We start from the raw sequence: 11,263 nt of genomic DNA on the forward strand, positions 1-11,263 counted from the left end.
TGCACGTTCTCGGGCCGTTCAGTGCTGCTTTTCAGTCCTAGAAATTGTCGTTTATTTTTTACTGTCTGAGTTTGTTTAATTTAATTATTGAGTATTTCTACTTCACTGTGTTGGTACTTTTACCTCAGTGAAAAATCCGAATTCTTCTTCCACCACTGGTTAAGTTTATTTAGTTGCTTATACTTTAGTACTTGTTTAACAAGTACTTGTAACATAGTATTTCTACTGTGCAGTATTAGTACTTTCGTTTCCTCTTCGTCCTCCAGGCCAACAGGGTGCGCTGCTGGCTCGGAGCTCAGAGTGTCTGTTTCCTGCCGCTGGCTCTTTTTGCTCGCTCAAAAATTCAAAGTGCGCAGAGAGGAGGAAAATGTCCGCCGTGCGGCTGCTGCGGGTGTCGGTACATGAGCGGATCAGCGCTGCCGCTGAAGACTTTCTGCTGGAGGTGGATAAAGTAGGGGGAAAGGCTCAAGTCCCGGCGCTGAGAGCTATGCTCACCGAGCGGCTCAAGGCGGCGGCGGAGGAGATCCTCGTGTGGCTTGAGGAAACCGTGGCGGAGTACGAAGACAGAGTGGAGCGTTCAGAGCGGACCGAGTTGGAGATCTGCCGCCAGAGGAGGCTGCTCGATGCCGTGATGCAGCCCGTAGTCCGGCTGCACAGAGCAGGTCAGTCCCTAGAGCTTTGGTTCTCAAACTTTTAATCTTAAGCCCGTTTTTGGAGCTCGAATATTTGTCATGCCCCATGTCGTTGCGTGTTCGTTTGTCCTAAACACGAGAAGAGTCGAACTCGGTTTGGTTCAATCAAGTATTTATTTAGAAAGCAATGAAAGGTATGAATCAGCAAAACAATGGACATCCAGCACACTGTCCGGCACTCTAGCAGCCCCGGACAGTCTCGAGTCGCATCAGAACGCCTCAAACGGAACGTAACGTCTGTTGTATTTTATAACTGTCCTTGGTTCTTCCAAGGACAGTTATAAAATATTTCCTCGATAGTGCACAGGCGTAGTCGACGCCTCTTGGCACTGGAATCCAGGAATATTGTGTTCCTGCTTTATCAAAACAAGGTTCTGTTTGTGTAACAACGAGACCAAAACAATGTCACTCTATCCGACCTCCAGAACTTATCAGTTGATTGAACTCTGTGGGATGTTGAATGAAGCTAAGGGAGTTACGTTATAATGTAAAAGTTAAGTATGAGAACAAGTTAAAGTACAGTGTATAGTATGTCACAGATTTCACAGTCTCACAACAGGCAGCAGTAGCTGAACGATTAATTGCATTTGCGATAAAATCGCGATATGATAAAATTCGATTTTCTAATCGCAACGTGCGCGATTAAAACGTGCGAAAGAGAAAAGGGCTCGTTGGTCGGATTTAAACCGTTGCGTACGCACAAAACGGGGCCTGAAACGTGCGTACGCCACTTCTCACGCCAAAGTTGGGATTTATAAAAACGAACTTGACGGGAAAATTTGTGTATTTCTAAGCAAACTCTGACCCATGCGTACGGACGTTTTGGAGACGGGAAAGTGGCGATGCAGACGTGAGGTGGTGAACTGAAGCCAGATTATTGATCCACTTCATCATTTACATTAAAACCAACAGCTTAGTTTTGCTCGAGCGACATATCTGTTCCACACAAGCCTTTTTATTAAAAAATATATAAAACAATTTAAAGCAAATTACGTTCAGATTCGATTTAACAGCGGAGTTACGGAGCCGAGTCATTAATAGTTTTTAATAATATCTTATAACGCCTGTCTCATCAAATCACTGCAGTGAACGTGACTGTGCCATCAAGCGCACAGAGTGACCCAGAGCGCACAGGAGATCATTTATAAGAAATGAAGACATTTTCCAAATAATATCCCAGAGTGGAGGCAAGGATCCACAGATGTGAGGGAATCTGTGCGATTCTCTAAATAAATACTGCCGTGACAGAGGTGCGGGGTTCTGCGTGATGTGTGCATGCGAATGGAAGGACGAGGAGGAAGCGAGGGTTCAGCGATTTCTGATCTCACACATGGTGTTATCCACAGCAGCGGCAGGGTATCAGTGTATTTTCTTTATTAGTGACATCACTGATGTCCCATAAAGTCGCTCTTCACCTCCACCTCACTAACAAACACCTCGATGTCAGTGTCAGAAAGTTTCACAGCCTCTACACATCGCTTGATGCCGTGCCTCCGTCAGGACTCACGGTGGAAACCCATTGGTCAGGAGCATCATTTAATTGCGTTCAGGTGTGGGTGCGCACGGTTTTATAAATTGGAATGAGCTTTTGCGTATTATTTAAATCATTCACTGCGTTTTTTTGGGCGGGGGGGGGGCAGAGGATAAAATAAAAATATCTCATATTAAATCGCAATATTTGGGGGGGGAAATCGCAATTAGATTATTTCCCCAAATCGTTCAGCCCTAGGTTAGCAGACCTTTTATCAAGACAGGTGTGAGACTAACCAACAATGTGACGCACACACATTCTAATTTCAAGATTAAACACAAGGTTATTTATAAATCATTTGTGTGAAGGCCATTTATCTGGCCCAAACAGTTCATGCCCCCACCTCCTATCTTTATTGCAAAGAGTTCAGTCAGACACAGACTAGCTAAAGTATTGAATTCCTAACACCTGCCCGCTCCCCTGCCCCAACAATATGATGACAAAATGGGCCAAGTTTAACATGTGTATTTACATAACATACACATGAACATTAAATCCACATTACTTTCAGGAATTTCTGATGTACAAATAAAAAACATTTTTCAAACAACTTTTTGGGACATTTGTCACTTTTTCAAAAAATTGTGCCATAACTTTGCTTAAATTTCACTTAATTGGATTACTTTAAGGTGACATTTATCAATACATTCCTCCATCAGTCTGTTCTTTTTCAATAATAGAGAAAAAATAAATTCAATTATAATCACTTTGTTACTAAGATGATAAAGCTCAACCAAAAAGAAAACATGCATGTGACTGGGGTGTAATGTTTCTAAATGTCTTCTTAATTTGTTGGGTCTCATAGAGTTTTCAGACATAAAATACACACTGGTCTGTCCTCATGTCCTACCACATTGACAGTGAACCAAAGAGCAAGACAGGCTTCATCGTATTTTCTTTTCAACTTGGTTTGTCCCTGACTGGCTGCTTCACTTTAACGAGCTATGATCTCATGTGTAGAGCTGCCACTAACGACTATTTTTCTATCGATTAATCTGTTGACTATTTTACCGATTAGTCGATTAATCTAAACGATTAAAGTTCCTCCAAAAAATCGAATTGACCATTTCATTCCATTTCCGAAGCGCCGCGCAGCGCCAAGGAAAGCCCAGCGCCTCCTATCCAACCCCCTGTTAAACCTTTGTTCGGTTCACATGGGCTGCGATGCGCCTCGCGCCCTGAACCGCTGGTAGGGGCGTCGAGTCTGTCGAGTCTGTCGAGTTTGCTTAATAATGTGCGTGAGACAGACTGTGTACTAATGTTGACATCTTTATTCGGGTACTCACTTCCGTGTCTGACCCCGCCCCCAACATTCATTGCCTCATCCTATTGGTCCACAACATACCAACATAGGGGCTTCCTATTAGCTAAACCTACATGTCAATCAACGGTTGTGAATAACATTGAACGATACCACAGTCTATTTTCTCCGCTCGCCGCAAGTGTATCGCGCCAGGAAACACACCTGGAAATGATCTTAAACGATATTAATGACATATTTTATATGATATAAATCATCAAATATGCATCCCATACTTTGTATTCCCCTTATGTTGTCCTGGAGTTTTAATTTCCCCAATCACAAAATTAAATGACCCCCTCTGCCCATCCACTACAAGCAGATAGACAGAGAGAGAAAAAGAGGCTATAATATTAGTTCCGCCTGACATTTTCCCCTCCCGGGCGCGCACCATGCAGTTTTCAGAATCACTGCCCTAGAGGAACCGCTCAAGAGCTAACGTTAGCTAGCATCAGCTCGAGCAGCGGAGTTAGTACACCACTTCCTGTCTCTGTCTGCTGCACTCGGCTGCTCCACCTCTCACCTGAATAAGGAGGAAGAGTTGATGCTTTTGTGAACGAGTCTGTGCAGAAAACCTGCTGCTGTGTTGCTCATGTCTGAAACAGAAAGTCTGGACACATTTCTCTGAGTTTTACCCACAGGTCTTGTCTGAAAGCAGCTTAACCAACTAACTAACTTCCCCTCGCCCTGTTCTCTTCTGTTAGTGACCTAATTGGTTTATTTGGCCTCAAAATTATTGGTTGGTGTTACGAGCTGCCTAAACGACCTCAACATCCCTACATCCTGAATGTGATCGTTCAAAAATCACAACAGTCGACATTAAACAAAAAACACAAGTTTTTCAAAACACCTCAGGAAACTCTGAGATGATAAACGAGTGTATTTGTGTTTCAGTGTGTCCTGCAGACATCCAGCAACTGATGTTGAATAAAGAAGAGGTTCCCCCTGAGGAGCAGAAGTGGAGCCCCCTTGTGGACCAGGAGGACCCAGAGCCCCCCCACCTTAAAGAGGAACAGGAGGAACCGTGGACCAATCAGGATGGACAGCAGCTTCAAAGACTGGAGGAGGCTGATATCGAGTTCCCATTGACTCCTGTCGCTGTGAAGAGTGAAGAAGATGAAGAGAAACTTAAATCGTCAAAGCTTCATCCGAGTGAGACGAAGGAGAATAGAGCGGACTGTGGAGGACCAGAACCAGCCAGGAACTCAGGTCCTGATGGATGTTTAGAACCAGGCCCTGAGGACAAGACTGAAGACTCTTCTGAGACTGAAGACAGTGAGGATGATTGGCTGGAGACCAGGGAACCTCAGACAGGTTTAAATACAAGAAATGACAAACAGCCTCTAAATGATATGGGATGTAAGACAGAAAAAAAAACGCTTAATTGCTCTGATTGTGGCAAAAGATTTCACCAAAGGGGCAATCTAGATAGACATATGACGGGTCATACAGGAGAAAAACTCTTTAGTTGCTCTGAGTGTGGTAAAAGATTTAGCCGTAGGGACCATCTAAATTTACATATGAGGTGTCATACAGGAGAGAAACCGTTTAGTTGCTCTGAGTGTGAGCAACTACAGGGTGCGCTGCTGGCTCGGAGCTCAGAGTGTCTGTTTCCTGCCGCTGGCTCTTTTTGCTCGCTCAAAAATTCAAAGTGCGCAGAGAGGAGGAAAATGTCCGCCGTGCGGCTGCTGCGGGTGTCGGTACATGAGCGGATCAGCGCTGCCGCTGAAGACTTTCTGCTGGAGGTGGATAAAGTAGGGGGAAAGGCTCAAGTCCCGGCGCTGAGAGCTATGCTCACCGAGCGGCTCAAGGCGGCGGCGGAGGAGATCCTCGTGTGGCTTGAGGAAACCGTGGCGGAGTACGAAGACAGAGTGGAGCGTTCAGAGCGGACCGAGTTGGAGATCTGCCGCCAGAGGAGGCTGCTCGATGCCGTGATGCAGCCCGTAGTCCGGCTGCACAGAGCAGGTCAGTCCCTAGAGCTTTGGTTCTCAAACTTTTAATCTTAAGCCCGTTTTTGGAGCTCGAATATTTGTCATGCCCCATGTCGTTGCGTGTTCGTTTGTCCTAAACACGAGAAGAGTCGAACTCGGTTTGGTTCAATCAAGTATTTATTTAGAAAGCAATGAAAGGTATGAATCAGCAAAACAATGGACATCCAGCACACTGTCCGGCACTCTAGCAGCCCCGGACAGTCTCGAGTCGCATCAGAACGCCTCAAACGGAACGTAACGTCTGTTGTATTTTATAACTGTCCTTGGTTCTTCCAAGGACAGTTATAAAATATTTCCTCGATAGTGCACAGGCGTAGTCGACGCCTCTTGGCACTGGAATCCAGGAATATTGTGTTCCTGCTTTATCAAAACAAGGTTCTGTTTGTGTAACAACGAGACCAAAACAATGTCACTCTATCCGACCTCCAGAACTTATCAGTTGATTGAACTCTGTGGGATGTTGAATGAAGCTAAGAGAGTTACGTTATAATGTAAAAGTTAAGTATGAGAACAAGTTAAAGTACAGTGTATAGTATGTCACAGATTTCACAGTCTCACAACAGGCAGCAGTAGCTGAACGATTAATTGCATTTGCGATAAAATCGCGATATGATAAAATTCGATTTTCTAATCGCAACGTGCGCGATTAAAACGTGCGAAAGAGAAAAGGGCTCGTTGGTCGGATTTAAACCGTTGCGTACGCACAAAACGGGGCCTGAAACGTGCGTACGCCACTTCTCACGCCAAAGTTGGGATTTATAAAAACGAACTTGACGGGAAAATTTGTGTATTTCTAAGCAAACTCTGACCCATGCGTACGGACGTTTTGGAGACGGGAAAGTGGCGATGCAGACGTGAGGTGGTGAACTGAAGCCAGATTATTGATCCACTTCATCATTTACATTAAAACCAACAGCTTAGTTTTGCTCGAGCGACATATCTGTTCCACACGAGCCTTTTTATTAAAAAATATATAAAACAATTTAAAGCAAATTACGTTCAGATTCGATTTAACAGCGGAGTTACGGAGCCGAGTCATTAATAGTTTTTAATAATATCTTATAACGCCTGTCTCATCAAATCACTGCAGTGAACGTGACTGTGCCATCAAGCGCACAGAGTGACCCAGAGCGCACAGGAGATCATTTATAAGAAATGAAGACATTTTCCAAATAATATCCCAGAGTGGAGGCAAGGATCCACAGATGTGAGGGAATCTGTGCGATTCTCTAAATAAATACTGCCGTGACAGAGGTGCGGGGTTCTGCGTGATGTGTGCATGCGAATGGAAGGACGAGGAGGAAGCGAGGGTTCAGCGATTTCTGATCTCACACATGGTGTTATCCACAGCAGCGGCAGGGTATCAGTGTATTTTCTTTATTAGTGACATCACTGATGTCCCATAAAGTCGCTCTTCACCTCCACCTCACTAACAAACACCTCGATGTCAGTGTCAGAAAGTTTCACAGCCTCTACACATCGCTTGATGCCGTGCCTCCGTCAGGACTCACGGTGGAAACCCATTGGTCAGGAGCATCATTTAATTGCGTTCAGGTGTGGGTGCGCACGGTTTTATAAATTGGAATGAGCTTTTGCGTATTATTTAAATCATTCACTGCGTTTTTTTGGGCGGGGGGGGGGCAGAGGATAAAATAAAAATATCTCATATTAAATCGCAATATTTGGGGGGGGAAATCGCAATTAGATTATTTCCCCAAATCGTTCAGCCCTAGGTTAGCAGACCTTTTATCAAGACAGGTGTGAGACTAACCAACAATGTGACGCACACACATTCTAATTTCAAGATTAAACACAAGGTTATTTATAAATCATTTGTGTGAAGGCCATTTATCTGGCCCAAACAGTTCATGCCCCCACCTCCTATCTTTATTGCAAAGAGTTCAGTCAGACACAGACTAGCTAAAGTATTGAATTCCTAACACCTGCCCGCTCCCCTGCCCCAACAATATGATGACAAAATGGGCCAAGTTTAACATGCGTATTTACATAACATACACATGAACATTAAATCCACATTACTTTCAGGAATTTCTGATGTACAAATAAAAAACATTTTTCAAACAACTTTTTGGGACATTTGTCACTTTTTCAAAAAATTGTGCCATAACTTTGCTTAAATTTCACTTAATTGGATTACTTTAAGGTGACATTTATCAATACATTCCTCCATCAGTCTGTTCTTTTTCAATAATAGAGAAAAAATAAATTCAATTATAATCACTTTGTTACTAAGATGATAAAGCTCAACCAAAAAGAAAACATGCATGTGACTGGGGTGTAATGTTTCTAAATGTCTTCTTAATTTGTTGGGTCTCATAGAGTTTTCAGACATAAAATACACACTGGTCTGTCCTCATGTCCTACCACATTGACAGTGAACCCAAGAGCAAGACAGGCTTCATCGTATTTTCTTTTCAACTTGGTTTGTCCCTGACTGGCTGCTTCACTTTAACGAGCTATGATCTCATGTGTAGAGCTGCCACTAACGACTATTTTTCTATCGATTAATCTGTTGACTATTTTACCGATTAGTCGATTTAATCTAAACGATTAAAGTTCCTCCAAAAAATCGAATTGACCATTTCATTCCATTTCCGAAGCGCCGCGCAGCGCCAAGGAAAGCCCAGCGCCTCCTATCCAACCCCCTGTTAAACCTTTGTTCGGTTCACATGGGCTGCGATGCGCCTCGCGCCCTGCACCGCTGGTAGGGGCGTCGAGTCTGTCGAGTCTGTCGAGTTTGCTTAATAATGTGCGTGAGACAGACTGTGTACTAATGTTGACATCTTTATTCGGGTACTCACTTCCGTGTCTGACCCCGCCCCCAACATTCATTGCCTCATCCTATTGGTCCACAACATACCAACATAGGGGCTTCCTATTAGCTAAACCTACATGTCAATCAACGGTTGTGAATAACATTGAACGATACCACAGTCTATTTTCTCCGCCCGCCGCAAGTGTATCGCGCCAGGAAACACATCTGGAAATGATCTTAAACGATATTAATGACATATTTTATATGATATAAATCATCAAATATGCATCCCATACTTTGTATTCCCCTTATGTTGTCCTGGAGTTTTAATTTCCCCAATCACAGAATTAAATGACCCCCTCTGCCCATCCACTACAAGCACACAAGCAGATAGACAGAGAGAGAAAAAGAGGCTATAATATTAGTTCCGCCTGACATTTTCCCCTCCCGGGCGCGCACCATGCAGTTTTCAGAATCACTGCCCTAGAGGAACCGCTCAAGAGCTAACGTTAGCTAGCATCAGCTCGAGCAGCGGAGTTAGTACACCACTTCCTGTCTCTGTCTGCTGCACTCGGCTGCTCCACCTCTCACCTGAATAAGGAGGAAGAGTTGATGCTTTTGTGAACGAGTCTGTGCAGAAAACCTGCTGCTGTGTTGCTCATGTCTGAAACAGAAAGTCTGGACACATTTCTCTGAGTTTTACCCACAGGTCTTGTCTGAAAGCAGCTTAACCAACTAACTAACTTCCCCTCGCCCTGTTCTCTTCTGTTAGTGACCTAATTGGTTTATTTGGCCTCAAAATTATTGGTTGGTGTTACGAGCTGCCTAAACGACCTCAACATCCCTACATCCTGAATGTGATCGTTCAAAAATCACAACAGTCGACATTAAACAAAAAACACAAGTTTTTCAAAACACCTCAGGAAACTCTGAGATGATAAACGAGTGTATTTGTGTTTCAGTGTGTCCTGCAGACATCCAGCAACTGATGTTGAATAAAGAAGAGGTTCCCCCTGAGGAGCAGAAGTGGAGCCCCCTTGTGGACCAGGAGGACCCAGAGCCCCCCCACCTTAAAGAGGAACAGGAGGAACCGTGGACCAATCAGGATGGACAGCAGCTTCAAAGACTGGAGGAGGCTGATATCGAGTTCCCATTGACTCCTGTCGCTGTGAAGAGTGAAGAAGATGAAGAGAAACTTAAATCGTCAAAGCTTCATCCGAGTGAGACGAAGGAGAATAGAGCGGACTGTGGAGGACCAGAACCAGCCAGGAACTCAGGTCCTGATGGATGTTTAGAACCAGGCCCTGAGGACAAGACTGAAGACTCTTCTGAGACTGAAGACAGTGAGGATGATTGGCTGGAGACCAGGGAACCTCAGACAGGTTTAAATACAAGAAATGACAAACAGCCTCTAAATGATATGGGATGTAAGACAGAAAAAAAAACGCTTAATTGCTCTGATTGTGGCAAAAGATTTCACCAAAGGGGCAATCTAGATAGACATATGACGGGTCATACAGGAGAAAAACTCTTTAGTTGCTCTGAGTGTGGTAAAAGATTTAGCCGTAGGGACCATCTAAATTTACATATGAGGTGTCATACAGGAGAGAAACCGTTTAGTTGCTCTGAGTGTGGTAAAAGATTTAGCCGTAGGGACAGTCTAAATATGCATATGAGGAGTCATACAGGAGAGAAACAGTTTAGTTGCTCCGAGTGTGGTAAAAGATTTAGCCGTAGGGACAATCTAAATATACACATGAAGAGTCATACAGGAGAGAAACAGTTTAGTTGCTCTAAGTGTGGTGAAAGATTTGACCAAAGCGGCAATCTAAATACACATATGAGGAGTCATACAAGAGAGAAACTGTTTAGCTGCTCTGAGTGTGGTAGAAGATTTAAGCAATGGAGCATTCTTAATAGACATATGAGGAGTCACACAGGAGAGAAACCGTTTAGCTGCTCTGAGTGTGATAAAAGATTTAGCGATAGGTTCAATCTCAATAGACATATGAGGAGTCACACAGGAGAGAAACCGTTAAGTTGATCTGGGTGTGGTTAAAGATTAAAGATTCAGTCCTATCGTACGAGCAAGAGGATTCATAAAGGAGAGAAGTGATTCATTTGCAACCTTTGCTACAAAAGATTTATTAGGATTTATCAGCAGATATTCATATTATACATACTCATAGATTACTGTTTTAGATAGACTATTAACAGTTTTTATGTCCCTAGAAAATATAACACGAAAGAATTGTGTATATATATCTTGTTTCTACTGATTTCTACATACTTGATCTATTTTTCATAAGGTCCTTCATGTCATTTTAAGGTTAAAGTGTGTTCCTTGCACAGTATGAATGTGTGTTTAACTAGTTCATATGATTAAATATGTTGAACCCTTGTGTTGTCCTTACTTCCCCTGGCATATTATGACACGCATGTCTTTGTTACACCGACAGCACACAGTACAAGTTTTACAGTCTTTTGCCCTGGGTCATATCTGACACCTCTTATTCGCCCTGAGCGGGCTGCTGATAGGGCCATGGAAGAGGCAGGACGCCCTTTCACTGACATTTGCTCTGTCCTGTGAAACACTGTAGTTGTCGCGCATAGCATCTGTAAAAATGAATCACATGAAACCATTTTGAGAGGGAAATCATTTCTTGATTGCTCCGAACTAGCATGGTCGTATGACGCGAGGTCAAAGTAGATAGAGCTTCAAAATTAAGGTTCAGGGTGTAGAACTCTGACATCTAGTGGTCAAGTTGCATGTTGCAGCTAAACACCCCTCACCTCACCCTCCCATTCCAAACATGAAATAAAACCTATATTAACAGTCATCTCTCATAAAAACTCAGGTGTTTAGTTTGTCCAGTCTGGGCGACTTTAAAAAACACGGCAGCCTCCGTAGAGAGGAACCGCTCACAATGTAAATATAAAATAAATCAACAATTAGTTTAATTTAGATGATTA

General features: G+C 43.4%; 1 protein-coding gene across 1 annotated transcript; it reads left to right on the forward strand.

The window, feature by feature from the left end:
- Positions 1–339: 339 nt before the first annotated feature.
- Positions 340–10,691, forward strand: LOC128425485 (zinc finger protein 449). The gene is made up of 3 exons (XM_053412100.1): positions 340–662; positions 4,418–5,488; positions 9,253–10,691. Exons 1-3 carry the CDS (start codon positions 368–370, stop codon positions 10,332–10,334), a joined length of 2,448 nt encoding a protein of 815 aa, XP_053268075.1. The 5' UTR covers positions 340–367; the 3' UTR covers positions 10,335–10,691.
- Positions 10,692–11,263: the final 572 nt, after the last annotated feature.

Source organism: Pleuronectes platessa, chromosome 20, assembly GCF_947347685.1.
Source record: "Pleuronectes platessa chromosome 20, fPlePla1.1, whole genome shotgun sequence".
NCBI classification, from domain to species: domain Eukaryota; kingdom Metazoa; phylum Chordata; class Actinopteri; order Pleuronectiformes; family Pleuronectidae; genus Pleuronectes; species Pleuronectes platessa.